This window comes from Macaca fascicularis, chromosome 1, assembly GCF_037993035.2.
Source record: "Macaca fascicularis isolate 582-1 chromosome 1, T2T-MFA8v1.1".
Lineage (NCBI taxonomy): Eukaryota > Metazoa > Chordata > Mammalia > Primates > Cercopithecidae > Macaca > Macaca fascicularis.
The window spans coordinates 39,989,505-40,009,588 of NC_088375.1; the positions used below are offsets into that span (position 1 = coordinate 39,989,505).

Genomic DNA, 20,084 nt, shown 5'->3' on the forward strand with positions numbered 1-20,084 from the left:
CTAAAATAACTGTAGAATACAGTATTTGGTCTTTATATATTCTAAAGAAAGTATAGCACTTTTTCAAATGTAAGTGATATTTTATTGATGATTCATTATTAACAATAATCCTTCCAGTTTTCAGTTTTCCCCCCACCCCCCATGGGAAGGCCTTTTGGACATTATATAAGCTTCCCTACAATCCCAAGGCTTTCAAATTCTTTAAACCCTCTCTGGTTGAAGAATTCTATTCTCAGTAATTCTTGGCTAAATTTTGAAGGGTTATAGGGCTTTTAGTCTTTCATCTTAATATTTACTTCCTATTAGGGAAGAACAGGAGAAATGAAGAGTTGTTTAATGAGAAAACCAAGTGCCTGAAGAGCCTTCAGAGAAAGGGAATTCAAGCCTCTTGGAAGCTGATGTTTTAATTTTAATTTTTTAAAGATGAGGTTTCACTCTGTTGCCCAAGCTGAAGTTCAGTGGTGTGATCATAGCTCACAGCAGCCTTAAACTCCTGGGCTCAAGCAATGGAGGTTGATGTTTTAAATGGGCAGAATATCCAGGAGATACTGCTTATTAAAATTACATCAAATGTAATTGTTTACAAGACCCTTAGGAGCTGAGTTTAGCAATGCAAAAGTCACCTTAGCATGGGAGAGGTTGGAACAGACAAGAGATCTTGGGCACAATTATAAAGAACTTGTCAAATAAAATATTATGAACTAAAGGCTTAAGTATAGGAGGAGTCTTGTATGCCCAAGGGGATTCAGCAGATTAGGTAAGATAAAGACTTATCTTCAGATTAAGGCCTACACCAGAAGTAAGTAGGTCACGCCAGATAGAATCTGGAATCCCTTAGAGAAGGCGTCATTACCTGTTCACAATGGATAAAGTTCTGTTGACTGGGAGATAATTCTGCCCCTAACAAATTACTGTGTCAGGAAAAGCATGGCAACATGAGCAGTGCTGGTGAGTCTCTGCGAGGGATGTCTCCAAGGCCTTGAGTCTCTCAAATAAGGCAAACCATTCATCTTCCCAGTGGTTAATAGATCTGAGCCATTCAGGGGCACCATGGGTGACTTGTGTTATTCATGTGTTTGTTTTCCTTCTCTTTCTCCTTCTTCCCCTTCCTCCTACCTTCTGCCACCAGATCTTTGAGGGTAGGTCAGGGCCTTATTCATAAGACAACTAAGAGGGAGGAAGTAAAATGTGGATTGGGCCACCTCTCCTCCAGAGAGAAGACTGGTATGGGGTTTGAGATTATGCAGTGATTTAATTTGTTGCCAAGTCAATATTATTATGGTGTGGAATGGGTGCTAAAAGCCTTCTCAAATTATTAGGAAGTTTGAAGGCGGAACAGGTAAGAAGGAAAAACAAGAATGGAGAAATGAGAGGATGAGGAAGGGAAGGATGTACAGAGTCTTGTTTCTATATCTCCTTAAGACTGTCTTGTCAGTGGCAAGCCCTAGCATAGTCAAGCCCCTTGCCACCAGCAGTGTGTGTAGCTATGAAAAACAATCACTGGGGAATTTCTGCCAAACCCCACTGTTCTGCATTCAGATGAGCTCAGTAATTACTCGTTTAACAAATCCATGTTAGACTCTATGAATGATAAACAAACAAAAGTCCAAAAGATTGAAAATCATCGACTGGGAGCATTGGCTCATCCCTGTAATCCCAGCACTTTGGGAGGCTGAGGCAGGTGGATTGCCTGAGGTCAGGAGTTCAAGACCAGCCTGGCCAACACGGTGAAAGCCATCTCTACTGAAAATACAGAAATTAGCCAGGTATGGTGGCGGGCACCTATAATCCCAGTTACTCGAGAGGTTGAGACACAAGAATCACTTGAATCTGGGAGGCAGAGGTTGCGGTGAGCCAAGATCATGCCACTGCGTTCCAGACTGGGTGACAGAGCGAGACTTTGGCCAAAAAAAAAAAAAATTGAAGATTATCTTTTGAAAGAACAATTTATTCTACATTTACAGAACTTAGACATTGTGGAAACACTTTTAGAGCCTAGAAAAAGGAAGGTGAAAAAACAAAGTCCCTCCTCTCACATGCTCAGTTTGATGAGGAAGACAGATATATCAATGAATGAAACCAGTAAGACTTGTTAATTGTAATAATGGAGGATATACGTGATCGTGTAGGGAGATAGTGATGAATTCTACCATTGTGGTAGATTCTACCATTCTTGGTTCACCAAGAAGATTATATGTAAACCAGTTCTTAATGGATGACTATTAATTTGTAAGCTGACTGTGCTTGAGAAAACATTTTAAGCAATGGGAATATGGGAACAAAGATGTGGAGGTTTCAAGTGAGAGTACCTAGCATATGCAGAAAATAGCAATGCCTTGGCTTAGCTTGCAAACAGGAGGCAGAGTGTGTGGAGAGGCAGGAAATGAGGCTGGGAGGAAACCCCAGATGGAGTGAAGCCTCAGATACTGCACTAGAAAGTTTGGATTTTACCTTCTAGGACATCGAGGAGATTTTGAAAGACTTTAACAATAATATCAACAGATTGTGGTGGCAGTATGTGAAGGGTGGTTGGAAGGACAAGAAATGGGAGCTAGGGAGACCATTTAAGAAGCTGATGCGATAGTCTAGGTGAGAGAGCATAGAGACCTATAATGGAAGAGTAACTTTATGGATGGAAATGAGGAGACAGATTCCAGAGATAGGTACAAAGAGAAACCATATAGCATGGTCCTCCATTGCATGTGGGGGGCGTGAAGGGGAGAGAGAGAGAACAAGAGAGCAAGAGTGAGAGAGATTGAGAGTGAGAGTGAGACAGGGACAGAGACAGAGAGAAGAGTCTCAGTTTTCTGGATTAGATCATTTATAGAATGATGATTCCAGTAACTGGGACTGGGAATGTAGGAAAAGAAGCAGGTGGGAGGTCTGCACACATTGAACAAGTTGGGATGAAAGTGCCTGCTGGATGTGCACGCAGATCTGGCCCATAGCTCATGTATATTTAAAACCAGAGTCAAGAAGAGAAGTCTGGACTGAAAACATAGATTTTGGAATCATCCATATGGAATAGATTAAATAAATCAAGGACTGCTTATAAAAAGAAGAGCAGAGGGCTTGGGAAGGGTACAGATAAAACACACATAACACTTAACAGCAAGAAAAAAGATGTATGTGAACAGAGGGCAAGTGCTGACACCAGCTCTGTCACTCACTATAGTATTTGTCTGGGTTTCCTTTTTTTTTTTTTTTTTTTTTTTTTTTGAGACAGAATCTCACTCTGTCGCTCAGGCTGGAGTACAGTGGTGTGATCTCAGCTCACTGCAACCTCCACTTCCTGGCTTTAAGCAATTTTCCTGCTTCAGCCTCCCAAGTAGCTGGGATTACAGGCTCCCGCCACTACCCCTGGCTAATTTTTGTATTTTTAGTAGAGACAGGGTTTCATGTTGGTCAGGCTGGTCTTGAACTCCTGGCCTCAAACAATCCACCAGCCTCAGCCTCCCAAAGATTACAGGGATAAGCCGCCGTGCCTGACCAGGAGTTTCTAATTCTATTTCTATTATACGAAGCCAACAACCACCCAGTGTCATCAGGAAAAATGATCATTTAGTTTTCTTATGTTATCATAACTACATGTTTGTGACTGTGCATGGCACTTACTGTCCTCATCAGATGCTATCCTCATCAGATGCTTAGATTGAGAGATGAGCTTAGGGCATAATATTCGGACCCATTTTTCAGTCTTTCATTATGAACTTTGGGTATGACTGAGTAATGTTGGGCCATTGATCAAACAATTAGTTTATTATTCACTAGTTGACCATTGTCCTCTAAGGAGCATAGACAGTAAATTAAAGAAAGGAGTTAGTTGCTTTGTTCACTTGGGGTCTCCGTGTTTGGCTTTATGACATTCAACATTCATCTCCTTGACTTAACTTGGGCAGCACGATGATCACACCTGAGAGAAGTAATAAGTATGTTGCATGATGAAATTAACATTCAAGAAAGCTCTTGTCAGGCTGTAATGCTAGACCAAACCTACCAAGCTGAAATTTGACTGGAATAAATGTACATTCCTGCCCCTGGTTTCTGAAATGTGACTGCATAAGTAAAAGCATAATGGAGTTAATAGTGTAATATGAGAGCCCCCAAAGCTAACCCCATTTTAGGCCCCATTACATTAGCATCAGATGCAACCTAGGCAAGAGTTCTCTTATGTTCTGCTCTGGGAAGCAGTTGAAATGTTTCAGTTGTGAGTGCCACTCCAGCCAATGAGAGAACCAGATGGAGAGAAGGCCGTGTGAGGAATGGGTTGAAGAACTGCTTGGTGACTAGCTAGTGGGGTTGGTGGTAAGCAGACGTCTGTGGTGTCTTTAGAAATACTGGAAGCACTGTCTCGGGGACTTAAGTGAATTCTGTCAAGCTTCAGAGGGCATAATCTTTACATATAGAAGGTAAAGGATTATAGTCACAGTAGGAAAGAAAAAATCTACCACTTCGCCTTCTTCATAAACGGAACGGGCATACCTGTGAGTGAGTGAGCTCCCCACAGCTGGGAGTGTTTAAGCAGAACGATATTGAAAAAGAGAGTCCAGGAGAAGGGGAGAAATTGAATTGGATGACCCTAAAGGCTGTCATCATGGTGAGATTTGGCAATGTGAAATGATCCATTCAGTTACTTCATTTTCTGAACCTGAATGCAATTCTGATTCACGTTTTGGTTTTTTATTTCTCTCTCTCCATGTAGAGATAATCTGTTCTACAAATCTTATAATTCTGCTAGAGGATGAAATCTTTGCCGATTTTTTCAACACATTTCTTTCCCTCCCGGTAAGCATTCTCAGCTTTAAATATAAATATTTCATTAGCAGCTGAATAGTGAATCTCACAGAATGAGTGACTTTTTTGTTTGCTTATTGTTATTTGGGGTTTTACTAAATTTCTTCTTAAATAAAAAAACTCTTTTAATTTGAGCAAATAAACATGAACCAGAACCACCTTTAAAATCTCCAAAAGCTTCCCATTGTTGATGTCGTCAGATCCTAAATCCCCAGCCTCCTTACTTGCTTTTACCTGTCCAAAGTCACTTCCCATCACACCCTCTGCTGATTCCCAGTGCTCTGGTGACAGAGGCTCTACCCTCACTGGGTATCCCTGGCATTCACCCACCTCTGAATCTCTGCTTGGGCTATGTTTGTTTTCTGCCAGGAATACCTTTCCCATAGTTCCACCTATGAAAATCTTAAATATTCTTCAAATACCTGCTTAAATTCCATTCTCCTTAAGGAATTCCTAGGTCCTCAGCATTGGAACCTCCTGATGGGAACTTCTCTGCTTCTGAGCCCCTTGGCACTTTGCAACTCTCTTGAGTTGCGTGTGTGTGTGTGTGTGTGTGTGTGTGTGTGTGTGGACCCCAGTAGATTATGAGACAGTGAATTCCTGCAGGACAAGGACTGAGGATTATTTATTCTACTTTACTCCCTTTACTAGGTGTTTAGCACATAGCAACGGTTGTTGACTGGAACAAGCCTATCTATTTCCTTAATCTATGCAACTAAAACAAACCTCAAACACCCAAGTATTCTTAAACCCAAACCTGGACTTATCCTGAATCTGTTTTGGTTTAAATGCTCGGTGACATTTTAACACTGGTGCCTTTTGAATTGTGGCTCATCTTGATGCACCATTTCCCGTGAGAGGGTATATAGTAAAAGGCGAAATTTCAGTCAAGTGGGAAAAACACCCTCTATATGCCACAAGTGGTTATCGGGTGGTTACTTTGTGCCAGCCCCTGGGCTGGGCTTAGTATTGGGGAGGCACATATTAATGACACCATCCCTGCATCCCTGTCTTTATGGAATTCCCAGTCTAGTGGGAGAGAGATTTAGAAGGTCTGGGTGACATGACAGAAGTTTTCAGGAGGCAGTGGGAGTACAGTACTCACGAGACAGAGATCATCCCTACCTGAAAGAGTCAGGAAAAGCTGACACAAGCCAAATATTAAAAGACAAGGAGGTACTTGGCAGTTAACTGGAAGCAGAAGGTGAGGAGGAAAGGATGCATAAAGAAATAGGAGGAGGCCGGGCACGGTGACTCATGCCTATAGTCCCAGCAATTTGGGAGGCCAAGGTCAGGGGATCACCTGAGTTCGGGAGTTTGAGACCAGCCTGGCCAACATGGTGAAACCAGTCTCTACTAAAAATACAAAAATTAGCCGGGTGTGGTGGCGGGAGCCTGTAATCCCAGCTACTTGGGAGGCTGAGGCACAAGAATCACCTGAACCCAGGAGGCGGAGGTTGTAGTGAGCCGAGATCGCACCACTGTACTCCAGCCTAAGTGAGAGCAAGACTCCGCCTCAAAAAAATAAAAAATAAATAAAATAAATAAAAATAGGAGGAAAAGACTACGGAGTGACTAGCAAGAAAAGCAAAAGCCTTATAGACAGAACAGAAAGTAAAGGCACCAAAGAATACAATCTTTTGATACTTTGGGGCAAATCGTAAGTAACTCAGAAAGGCTGAAGAACAGCTGTGAGGGTGAGACACCACAAGAGATCACAAGACACCACAAGCTGCACAGGCAGGCTGGGCCAAGCCCTGGAGATCAGGCAAACTATGCCTAGGAGTTTGGACACTACCCTAAGGCGTTAGAGAGCCATCGAAGGATTTGAAGTAAAGGAGTAACATGTTCAGGCTTTCATTTGAGAAAACTACTCTGCAGAGGTCTGGCCAATGGGTGGGCAGGAGACCTTAAAGGAGGAAGGGAAAGTGGTTAGGAGGTTGTTTCAATCATCTAGGTGGCAAGTAATGAGGGTCTAAAGGGAAAGGGGAGAGGAGGATGGGATAAGTAGAGGAGACTGTTAACAAAACAAAATATAGGACCATGTCACTGTTTAAATATTGGGCGAGGTGGTAACAGGAAGAAAGGAAGCAAGGGTAATAGGTTTGGGTGCTTGGATGGATGGTGGTGTCAGGCAACAGGATTAAAATCAGGATAAGGAAGAGGCCTCTCTGAGAGTGGGTCTTTCCTGTGTTTCTCACTCTTACTATTGTCTCTGCCACTGTCTTAATGAAGGTTTCAGAAGTAATCTTTTTTTTTTTTTGAGACAGATTTTGCTCTTGTTGCCCAAGCTGAAGTACAGTGGCACAATCCTGGCTCACTGCAAACTCCGCCTTCCAGGTTCAAGTGATTCTTCCACCTCAGCCTCCCAAGTAGCTGGGACTACAAGTGTGCACCACCACGCCCAGCTAATATATTGTGTTTTTAGTAGAGATGGGGTTTCTCCATGTTGGTCAGGCTGATTTCAAACTCCTGGCCTCAGATGATCTGCCTGCTTCGGCCTCCCAAAGTGCTGGGATTATAGGCGAGAGCCACCACGCCCAGTCAAGAAGTAATCTTAAGACCTGTTAATAAGTCAATTCACCAACACAATTAAAACAGCTCACAATAATGTTCTAGAAATAGAGAGTGATGTGGGGAGGGAGTTCCAGCCAAGAGTATAAGAAAGTGCTGGCCACTTAGGCAGCTATGGCCTATAAAGAGAGACAGCAGCAGTAGTTCATATTGAATACTCCTTAAGTTTACAAATTTCTACCACTTAATTCCCATAGTCACCGTGTGAAGTAGGAAGTATTTTCCCTTTTTACCAATGGATCCCACAAGTTAAATGATTTGCTGTAATCCCAGCACTTTGGGAGGGCGAGGCAGGTGGATCACTTGAGGTCAAGAGTTCGAGACCAACCTGGCCAACATGGTGAAACCCCATCTCTAATAAAAATATAAAAATTAGCCAGGCGTGGTGGCAGCTATTAGGGAGGCTGAGGTAGGAGAATCACTTGAACCCGGGAGGCAGAGGTTGCAGTGAGCCGAGATTGTGCCACTGCACTCCAGCCCAGGTAACAGAGCGAGACTCCATCAAAAAAAAAAAAAAAAAAAAAGTTAAATGATATGCTTAAGATCACACACTGAATCTGGGGCAGTTCTAGGAGCTGACCAGGTCTGCTGGCTCCAGGACTGATGTGTTTTCCACTGTAGCCTCTGCCCTCTGTGGTATAAATGTCGGGTAGTGAAACTGCTTCCAAACCCCATTCCCACATAATCTCACAACTTCACAGTCCTACGGCCACTCCTTAAAGGTAGCTTAACATACCAGTCAGGGTGTATTGTGTTACACACTGAGTGCAGAGCAGAGAGAGATCCCTAAGGACTGAGTCTCCTTTACAGACTTTTAACTGTAAAATGCAGACAGCAACATCACCTTCCTTCAGCACCTCACAGCCAGGGACAAGGGACAAATGGGATTGAGGGAAGAGGGCCATACACTAACAAAAGTGTGGGGCGGTTTACTTGGGGAGATGGTCAGACTGACATGATGTGCTGAGAGTTCAGTTAGGAATTAGAGCTTCAGCCCTTCTAGTTTTCTGCAAATACTTCTGGGACACTTTGAAGACATTTTGTTGTCCATGGTGAGACTGCTTAAGTTTACATAGCTGTAAACACTGAAGTCCTTTCCCATCTATTTCAAAGGTGGTTGCCTAGGTGACAGTCTCTTTTCCATGACAAAGGGGGATGGTATACTAGAATTAACGTTATCAACTTTGGACACTCTCAATGCCTCCCTGCCAAGACCAGCTCGGTCAGGGAGACCCTAACCCAGTGGCGCTAGAGGAATTAAAGACACACACACAGAAATATAGAGGTGTGAAATGGGAAATCAGGGGTCTCACAGCCTTCAGAGCTGAGAGCCCTGAACAGAGATTTACCCAAGTATTTATTAACAGCAAACCAGTCATTAGCATTGTTTCTGTAGATATTAAATTAACTAAAATATCCCTCAGGGGAAACGAAGGGATGGGCCGAATTAAAGGAATAGGTTGGGCTAGTTAACTGCAGCAGGAGCATGTCCTTAAAGTACAGATCGCTCATGCTATTGTTTGTGGCTTAAGAATACCTTTAAGCGATTTCCACCCTGGGCGGTCCAGGTGTTCCTTGCCCTCATTCCGGTATACCCACAACCTTCCAGCATGGGCGCTATAGGGCCATTATGAACATGTGACAGTGCTGCAGAGATTTTGTTTATGGCCAGTTTTAGGGCCAGTTTATGTCCAGATTTTGGGGGGCTTGCTCCCAACACCTCCCTATGTAATCTGTATCCCCAGTCTCCACATCTTTAGTCCTCTCTGTCTTCTCCAGTTTAGGTAAATCCAAAGCTATTTTTCACTGGGAAAACATTTTAGACATTTGCTTTAACTCTCTAAATCCAGGGAGAAAAGTGAATACTGAATACACAAAGTAAATACATTCTAATATCATGGGCCTTGGCCTTTGCACACAAGCAAATAGCTCTCAGGTCGGCTCAGGCTCCAAAGGAAAGACAAGTCCCAGGTTGGGGCATGGTGGAGCCAAAAGATAAATGAATCTTGCAATTCAGTCTGTTTAGAGCTTTTTTGCATGTGTGCAGGGCAAGATGATGCAGTAGAATAAATTTAAGAATTAATGTCCCTTGAAAGAAAAGAGCCGTGGAACCTCCCTTCTTCTGTGGCTGTAGATGGACTGTGTCATATACATGAAGAGAAGCTCTACTCCCTTGACTGTTTCCTAGCTTTCTTTTGCAGGTTTTTGGTCAGACACCATTTTATACTGTTGAAAATTCACAGTGGAGCTTGTGGCCAGAAATACCTTGTAACTTGGTGAGTAAAATTCTTTAGAGGTACAGGGTTTAGGGTGGAGGATACAGGAACTATATCTGTTTTTTGTTGTTAATTTGTTTTTGTTTTTGAGACGGGAGTCTATTCGGTCATCCAGGCTGCAGTGCAGTGGTGCGATCTTGGTTCACTGCAACCTTTGCCTCTCTTGCTCAAACAATCCTCCCACCTAAGCCTCCCAAGTAGCTGGGACCACACAGGCACATGCCACCATGCCTGGCTAACTTTTTGTATTTTTGGTAGAGACGGAGGGCTGGTCTCAAGCTACTGAGCTTGAGCAATCCACCTGCTTCGGCCTCCCAAATTGCTGGGATTATAGGCATGAGCCACCGTGCCTGGCCTGAGGGAACTATTTGATATGTGAATTGGGAGAGGGAGAAAAAGAGGAAGTCCAGAGGGTAACTATAGGAGAAACTAAAGCAGGTGAGTAGAACTAACAACATCAATCCAGGTCGACATTTCTTCTTTTTACATTTTTTACTTCTTATCCAAGGAATTGCTGGTGAATTCTTTCCATTATATTCTAGTCCATAGTTAGCAAATGCAATTCTCACATCTACCGTGATAGGTTAGACACTTGGGAAACTGTACTGAGAAGAACTTTAAGGGCACATCTAAGCAAGAAAGAGTCTGGGAATTGACTGGCAATGTCTGCAATGGGTGTGGGATGGAAAGTGGCAGCCTATGGGCCACATAATTATTATCAGTATGCATTATCAGGTGTAGATTAAGATAAGATGCTTCTCTGCAATTTCATTTTTCTTTTTTTTTGGCTAAATAGTTTAGCATCTTGTTTTTTATTATTCTACTTTATGTTCTAGGGTACATGTGCACAATGTGCAGGTTTGTTACATATGTATACATGTGCCATGTTGGTGTGCTGCACCCATTAACTCATCATTTACATTAGGTATATCTCCTAATGCTATCCCTCCCCTCTCCTCCCACCCCACAACAGGCCCCAGTGTGTGATGTTCCCCTTCCTGTGTCCAAGTGATCTCATTGTTCAATTCCCACCTATGAGTGAGAACATGTGGTGTTTGGTTTTCTGATCTTGCAATAGTTTGCTGAGAATGATAGTTTCCAGCTGCATCCATGTCCCTACAAAGGACATGAACTCATCCTTTTTTATGGCTGCATAGTATTCCATGGTGTATATGTGCCACGTTTTTTTAATCCAGTCTGTCAGTAATGGACATTTGGGTTGGTTCCAAGTCTTCACTATTGTGAATAGTGCCGCAATAAACATACGTCTGCATGTGTCTTTATAGCAGCATGATTTATAATCCTTTGGGTATATCCCCAGTAATGGAATGGCTGGGTCAAATGGTATTTCTAGTTCTAGATACCTGAGGAATCGCCACACTGTCTTCCACAGTGGTTGAACTAGTTTACAGTTTCCCCAACAGTGTAAAACTGTTCCTATTTCTCCACATCCTCTCCAGCACCTGTTGTTTCCTGACTTTTTAATGACCGCCATTCTAACTAGTGTGAGATGGTATCTCATTGTGGTTTTGATTTGCATTTCTCTGATGGCTAGTGATGATGAGCATTTTTTCATGTGTCTGTTGGCTGCATAAATGTCTTCTTTTGAGAAGTGTCTGTTCATATCCTTCACCCACTTTTTGATGGGGTTGTTTGTTTTTTTCTTGTAAATTTGAGTTCTTTGTAGGTTCTGGATATTAACCCTTTGTCAGATGAGTAGATTGCAAAAATTTTCTCCCATTCTGTAGGTTGCCTGTTCACTCTGATGGTAGTTTCTTTTGCTGTGCAGAAGTTCTTTAGTTTAATTAGATCCCATTTGTCAATTTTGGCTTGTGTTGCCATTGCTTCTGGTGTTTTAGACATGAAGTCCTTGCCCATGCCTATGTCCTGAATGGTATTGCCTAGGTTTTCTTCTAGGGTTTTTATGGCTTTAGGTCTAATATTTAAGTCTCTAATCCATCTTGAATTAATTTTTGTATAAGGTGTAAAGAAGAGATCTAGTTTCAGGTTTCTACTTATGGCTAACCAGTTTTGCCGGCACCATTTTTTAAATAGGGAATCCTTTCCCCATTTCTTGTTTCTCTCAGGTTTGTCAAAGATCAGATGGTTGTAGATATGTGGTATTATTTCTGAGGGCTCTGTTCTGTTCCATTGGTCACTATCTCTGTTTTGGTACCAGTACCATGCTGTTTTGGTTACTGTAGCCTTGTAGTATAGTTTGAAATCAGGTAGTGTGAAGCCTCCAGCTTTGTTCTTTTGGCTTAGGATTGACTTGGCAATGCGGGATCTTTTTTGGTTCCATATGAACTTTAAATTAGTTCTTTCCAATTCTGTGAAGAAAGTCATTGGTAGCTTAATGGGGATGGCATTGAATCTATAAATTACGTTGGACAGTATGGCCATTTTCACGATATTGATTCTTCCTATCCATGAGCATGGAATGTTCTTCCATTTGTTTGTGTCCTCTTTTATTTCATTGAGCAGTGGTTTGTAGTTCTCCTTGAAGAGATCTTTCACATCCCTTGTAAGTTGGATTCCTAGGTATTTTATTCTCTTTGAAGCAATTGTGAATGGGAGATCATTCATGATTTGGCTCTCTGTTTGTCTGTTATTGGTGTATAATAATGCTTGTGATTTTTGCACATTGATTTTATATCCTGAGACTTTGCTGAAGTTGCTTATCAGCTTAAGGAGATTTTGGACTGAGATGATGGGGTTTTCTAAATATACAATCATGTCATCTGCAAACAGGAGCAATTTGACTTCCTCTTTTCTGAATTGAATACCCTTTATATCTTTCTCTTGCCTGATTGCCCTGGCCAGAACTTCCAACACTATGCTGAATAGGAGTGATGAGAGAGGGTATCCCTGTCTTGTGCCAGTTTTCAAGGGGAATGCTTCCAGTTTTTGCCCATTCAGTATGATATTGGCTGTGGGTTTGTCATAAATAGCTCTTATTATTTTGAGATACGTTCCATCAATACCGAATTTATTGAGAGTTTTTAGCATGAAGGGCTGTTGAATTTTGTCAAAGGCCTTTCCTGCATCTATTGAGATAATCATGTGGTTTTTGTCTTTGGTTCTGCTTATATGCTGGATTACATTTGTTGATTTGCGTATGCTGAACCAGCCTTGCATCCCAGGGATGAAGCCCACTTGCTCATGGTGGATAAGCTTTTTGATGTGCTGCTGGATTCTGTTTGCCAGTATTTTATTAAGGATTTTTGCATTGATGTTCATCAGGGATATTGGTCTAAAATTCTCTTTTTTGGTTGTGTCTCTGCCAGGCTTTGGTATCAGGATGCTGTTGGCCTCATAAAATGAGTTAGGGAGGATTCCCTGTTTTTCTGTTGATTGGAATAGTTTCAGAAGGAATGGTACCAGCTCCTCCTTGTACCTCTGGTAGAATTTGGCTGTGAATCAGTCTGGTCCTGGACTTTTTTTGGTTGTTAGGCTATTAATTATCACCTCAATTTCAGAGCCTGTTATTGGTCTATTCAGGGATTCAACTTCTTCCTGGTTTAGTCTTGGGAGAGTGTATGTGTCCAGGAATTTATCCATTTCTTCTAGGTTTTCTAGTTTATTTGTGTAGAAGTGTTTATAGTATTTTCTGATGGTAGTTTGTATTTCTGTGGGGTCGGTGGTGATATCCCCTTTATCATTTTTTATTGCATCTATTTGATTCTTCTCTCTTCTTTATTAGTCTTGCTAGTGGTCTATCAATTTTGTCAATCTTTTCAAAAAACCAGCTCCTGGATTCATTGATTTTTTTTGAAGGGTTTTTTGTGTCTCTATCTCCTTCAGTTCTGCTCTGATCTTAGTTATTTCTTGCCTTCTGCTAGCTTTTGAATGTGTTTGCTCTTGCTTCTCTAGTTCTTTTAATTGTGATGTTAGGGTGTCAATTTTAGATCTTTCCTGCTTTATCTTGTGGGCATTTAGTGCTATAAATTTCCCTCTACACACTGCTTTAAATGTGTCCCAGAGATTCTGGTATGTTGTATCTTTATTCTCATTGGTTTCAAAGAACATCTTTATTTCTACCTTCATTTCGTTATGTACCCAGTAGTCATTCAGGGGCAGGTTGTTCAGTTTCCATGTAGTTGAGCGGTTTTGATTGAGTTTCTTAGTCCTGAGTTCTAGTTTGATTGCACTGTGGTCTAAGAGACAGTTTGTTATAATTTCTGTTCTTTTACATTTGCTGAGGAGTGCTTTACTTCCAATTATGTGGTCAATTTTGGAATAAGTGCGATGTGGTGCTGGCCTCTCTGCAATTTCTAATGACGACTCGACTATTCTCCAGAGGCATGTTTTCTCCCAGTTTTTTTTCTTTATGGCCTTTTTCTTTTTTCTTATTTTTCCCCTTGTCCCCACTCCTGTTTTCCTTTTCCACTATGTAGACCTTAGACTTACCAGTGGCCTCCACATCCCCTACAAGGGGCATATAGGATCAGAAAGACCACTCTAAACCCTGATAACAACAAGGTTTTGCTTTCCATGAGTTCTGGAGAGTTGAGAAGAGACATTCTATGCTGATGCTTACATTTGATTTCGCAAGGATAACCCTGAAAACTGAAAAAAAATTACCTCCTTTCTCTGCAGCTTGATTCCTCAGGAATACATCCTGTGTTCTAAATGATGGTATGTGTGAATCTTTGTTTTTGTACATGTTGTGCAATTGATAGGGGTTACGAGCTTGTTAGAAATTATGAGTGTGTTTACAAAGAAGCAAGCTGAATAAAGTTGTGATCTGACACCACAGACCCAAATCTTTTCTGCTTTTCTTCTGTCAAGCAAGACTTAGATTTTTGCTTTAACAACTTCACTCAGGAATAAGAAATAATTTTTTCATGAAAGATGAAGCTTTTTATTTTCTACCGATCCATTTACTTCTTTGCAAATCTCTGCTCCTCTTTGATATTACTTTTTTTTAAGTCCAGGTTCTAGGTTTATAGAAATTATTTTTAATCAACGCACCTCTCCTTCTGGCCAGACACTGCAAGTGTGAGATGATTAGTTGCCCCTTACTAAGTTGTATTTTTTTTAACAATTCAGTTTCATTAGCATTTTTGTTTCTATTTTGCTTCAACTCTAGATTGCCAAATACAAAGGGTTATTGACCTGGTTGGAAAAACACCGATTGCCTTTCTTCTGTAAAACAAACTTGTGTTTCCATTACATTCTCTGTCAGGAGCTCATCAGTTTCATCAAGTCCCCAGAAGGAGGTAAGCATTGGTGTGCGTGTGTGTGTGTTTGTGTGTGTAGAAATATAGGAAGTCACATTTCATAATGATCTTATGCCTGTCAGTACTATAGTAAGGTATAAATATTGGCTGAATTTATAGATATGTGCATAGCTCAGCCCATGTTATGGCAATAGGTAAACTCTTAGCTGGAAATATTGGTATCTAGAGAAATATGCAGTAATCTGATGGACGGGGCTGTTTATCTCACTGTAGTCAGAAATGAGAAAATTAATGGTGGCCACAGAACATAGTAAAATTGCCTAATCTAGAACCAACAGATTTCACCACCTTCATTACTACCATCTAGTTTAAGCCACCAGAATTTCTTACCTAGTTAATGAAATCATCTCTTAATTTGTCTCCTTGCTTTTACTCTTGCTCTCTTGCTCATAGAAGCCATAGTGAGCCTCTTAAAAATTAATTGGTGGTGGTGCTGGAGGGACTCCTAGGAAGATGATGAAATAGGAAGCGCTAGGAATCTATTTCCTCATCTAGACAACAATTGCACTGGCAGAATCTCTATGATGTCAATATTTTGAAACTCTAGAGTCTATTGAAGCTTGAAACTTTCAGGGGGGAAGTTTAGACAGTAAATTGTAGTTGATCTCATTCAATTTCAGCTCTTTGCACAGTAGTAGCTACTTACACTGAACCCCAGCCCCATGGCACAGAGTTGTGCACATGTTCCTGGGGCAGCTTACAGGAGCTAGGGTGGGCAAAAAGAACCTTGTCTTCCAAATATTAAGGATCTGTGATTTGATTGCTACTTCTGATCACAGAAGTCCAGGCAAAGATGTTGGCAGTCATTATTGTCGGACTTTCCCATTGTTGTAAGCCCCTCTCCCTCTAGCTGAAATGATTTTTAGGGGATTTACAGAGCTGACATCTTCCCCTTTCTTCATTTTTCTCTTTTTTTTTTCTTTTGGGAGGCAGATCTTAAGGATTAGGGCATTCAAAAACAACTGCATATATGGAGAAAATTAGAAAGTAACTGCCTATGCTTAAAGAAAGTTGCAGGCTCGGAAAAGATATAGGAAGACAAGTTTACACCTCAGGCCAATTCTTGGCACAGAGATATCCTACAATAATAATAAAAAATTAATAAAAATAACAACAACAACAAAACCCCAGCAAACTCTGTGAAAAGGAGGGAATCTGATTTCCAGAGTTAACACATCATTAGGTTCAAATACTGAGTTTTTAACAACAACAACAACAACAACAACGAAAATCAGAAGGCACACAAAGAGGAAAGTATGGATAATTTAAAGAAAATAAAGATAAACCTAAAGAAGTTGTCCTTAAGAGAGTTCTGATGGTAGATCTACTAGATAAAGACTTTAAAACAACTGCCTTAAATATGGTCAAAGAGAAAGTCGGGAAAGTGATAAATGAACAAAATGGAAATACTAATACAGATAAAAACCTTAAAAAAAAGTAATTCTGTAGCTGAAAAGCATGACTAAAATGAAAAATCTACTAGAAAGATTTAAAGGCAGATTAGAGCAGGCAAAAGAAAGAATCAGTAAACCTGAAGATAGGACAGTAGAAACTATTAAATCTGACAAACAGAAAGAAAAAGGTTTAAAGAAAATTGAACAAAGCCCCTTGATGGGACTTGTGGGGCACCATCAAGCAGGTCAACACTCACTCATTATGGAAGTCTAGAAAAAGAGTAGAGAAAGAAAGGTGCAAAGAGAATATTTGAATATATAATGACTAAAAACCTCTCAAACTTGATGGAAGACATGAATATAGACATTAAAGAGCCCAATGAACTCCAAGTAAGATGAAAGCTGAGGGAGCTTTCCTGCAAGAAATGCTCAAGAGAGTCCTACAGGGTGAAATAAAAGAACACTAGACAGTAACTTGAAGCCATATGTAGTAAAGATCTCAATAAAAATAAATTTAATACCAACACCATAAAATAATAAAAATAATATTTAAAAGGTATCATCATTATAATATTTATAACTGTACTTTTTTTAAGATTTAAGAGATTAATATATGTTTTAAAAGAATAACTACTAGTCTAAAAGATAGTATTATTGTAACTTTGGTTGGTAACTCCACATTAAATTTTGTTTTCCACATAATTTAGGATGTTAATGCACGTTAATGAATTATTAGTTTATATTTTGGGGAACACAATGTAATTTTGTGACATCGACAACCAAAAGAGGTGGAGATAGAGCTGTCAAAGAAGCAAAGTTTTTTTTGTGACTGAAATTAAGCTGGTATAAATCAACTTAGAATGTTATAAACTTAAAATGTTAAATGTAATCTTCATGATAACTGCAAGGGAAATAGGTACAGAATTTACACAAAAGGAAATGACAAAGGAATTTAAGTGTTTCACCAAAAAATCAATTAAACACAAAGGAAGACAATAATCCTGGTAATGCAGAACAAAAGAGCTATAAGGTGTATAGAAAGCAAATAGCAGCATGACGTAAGTTTCTTAATAGTAAATTACTTTAACAATAAATGGATTAAACTCTCCAATAAAAAGACAGAGATTGGCAGAATAAATTTTAAAGCAAGATCCAATTACATATTGTCTGTAAGAGACTCACTTTACAGTCAGAGACATAGATTGAAAGTGAATGGACAGAAAAAATATTCCATGTAAACAGTAACCAAAAGAGAGCAGGGGTGCCTATAATGATATCAAACAAAACAGACTTTATTTAATTAATTTATTTTTATCCTTCAAAAAATAGACTCCCCTTCCAAAGTAGACTTTACATTTTTTAAAAAAGTTTACAAGAGACAAAGAAGGATATTACTTGTTAATGCAAGGTTCAACATATCAAGATGTAACAACTATAAACATCTACACACCTAATGACAGACTCTCAAAATATATGAAGCAAAAATGGACAGAACTGAAGAGAAAATAGACAATCCTCAAATAATCATTGGAGACTTCAATACCTCACTCTTAATAATGAATAGAATAGTAAGACAGAAGATAGGTAAGGAAATAGACACTTAAACAATACATTAAACTAGCTAGATCTAAGACATATACAGGACACTCCACTCAACAACAACAGCATCACATTCTTCTCAAGTGCACATGGAACATTTTCCTGGATAGATTATATATTAGGCCAGAAATTCTCAACAGATTTTAAAAGATAGCATACAAAGTATCTTCTCTGACCACAAACGGATGAAATTAGAAATAAATAACAGAAGTTAAAGTAGAAAATTCACAAAATTGTGGAAATTAACACAGTCTTAAACAATGGATCAAAGAAAAAATTACAAGGGAAATTAGAAAATACTTAGAGATAAATGGAAATGAAAATATAACAAAACTTGTGGGATAAAATAAAAGCAGTACTAATGGGAAAATTTATAGCTATAAATGTTTACATTTTAAAAAGAAAAATCTCAAATAACACAACTTTACAATTTAAGGCTCTAGAAAAAGAACAGCAAATTAAACCCAGTGCTAGCAGAAGAAAAGAAATAAAGATTAGAGCAAATAATGAAATAGAGCAAATCAATGAGATCAAAAATTGGTCCTTTGAAAAAGTCAGCAAAATAAACCTTTAGTTAAGTGGATTAAGAAAAAGAGAAGACTGGCCCAGTGTGGTGGCTCACACCTATAATCCCAGCACTTTGGGAGGCCATGGGGAGACCAGCCTGGCCAACATGGTGAAACCCTGTCTCTACTAAAAATACAAAAATTAGCCAGGCATGCTGGTGGGGTCCTTTAATCCCAGCTACTCATGAGGCTGAGGCAGGGGAATCACTTGAACCTGGGAGGCAGAGGTTGCAGTGAGCCGTGGTCATGCCACTGCACTCCAGCCTAGGTGACAGAGCAGGACTCTCTCAGAAGAAGAAGAAGAAGAAAAAAAAAAGACTATAAATCACTAAATTCAAAATGAGTCTGGCCATGGTGGTTCATGCCTATGATCCCAGAACTCTACAAAGCCAGGGTAAGAGGATTGCTTGAGGCCACAAGTTCAAGACCAGCTTGGGCAACATAATGAGACCCAGTATCCACAAAAAATGAAAATAAAAAATCCAGACAGGTGTCATGCACCTGTAGTTCTAGCTAATTGGGAAGCTGAGGCAGGAGGATTGCTTGAGCCCAGGAGTTTGAGACTGTAATGAGGAGTTTGATCATGCCACTGGACTCCAGCCTACGTAACAGAGCAAGACCCTACCTTAAAATGAAAATAAAATGAAAGTGGGGACATTACTATCAATTCTACAGAAATAAAAAGGATTATAGAAGAGTACTCTGAACAACTGCACACCAATAAATTTGGTAGCCTAGATGAAATAGAAGGATTCCTAGAAACACAAAATCTACCAATGCTCAATCAAAAGATATAGAAAATCTGAGTAGACCTATAACTAGCAAAGAGATTTAAATGGTAATCTAAAATCTCCTGACAAAGAAAAGTCCTGGACCTGATGGTTTTACTGGTGAGTTTTACCCCAAACACTTAAAGAAGAATTAATGCTAAACTATTCCTAAACTGTTCCAAAAGATTGAAGAGGCAGGACCACTTTCTGACTCATTCTTTGAGGCCAGCATTACCCTGATACTAAAGTCAAACAAGGCATTATAAGAAAAGAAAAGTATCGGCCAATATTCCTGATGAACATCATTGCAAAAGTCTGCAATGAAATACTAGCAAATCACATTCAACAGTATATTAAAAGGATTAAACACCATGACCAAAAGGAATTTTTTTTCCTGGAATGCAAGGACACCTCAATATATGAAAATGAATGAATGTAATATACCACATTAACAGAATGAAAGAAGAAAACTACATAATCATCTCAATAGGTGCAGGAAAAGCATTTGACAAAATCCAACACCTTTTCATTTAAAAAAAAAAAATCCAATAAACTAGGATTAAGAGGAAACTATCTAAACGTAATAAAAGCTACATATGAAAAACCCATAGTGAACATCATACTCAATGACAAAAAACTGAAAGCTTTTCCTCTAAGATCAGGAATAGGAAATGCCTGCTTTCACTACTTCTATTTCACACCATACTGGAAACTCTCACCAGAGCAATTTGGCCAAAAGAAGAAGGAAAAATAAGAGACATCGTAATTGGAAAGAAAAAGGTCAAATGATCTTCATTTGCAGATAATTTAGTATTTTATAGAAAAATCCAAAGATCACACGCGCACACACACACACACACACACACAA

At 39.7% G+C, this 20,084-nt stretch overlaps 1 protein-coding gene across 2 annotated transcripts in view; it reads left to right on the forward strand.

Annotated features, from left to right (window-relative positions):
- Nucleotides 1-935: 935 nt before the first annotated feature.
- Nucleotides 936-20,084, forward strand: part of RGSL1 (regulator of G protein signaling like 1) — a 102,544-nt gene continuing 83,395 nt past the window's right edge. For both annotated transcript variants that reach the window (XM_005540166.4, XM_065535660.1), the window contains exons 1-4: nt 936-948; nt 4,703-4,785; nt 9,570-9,644; nt 14,737-14,866. In XM_005540166.4, the coding sequence (XP_005540223.3) occupies nt 936-948; nt 4,703-4,785; nt 9,570-9,644; nt 14,737-14,866 (301 nt within the window). The remainder of the gene's footprint in view (nt 949-4,702; nt 4,786-9,569; nt 9,645-14,736; nt 14,867-20,084) is intronic.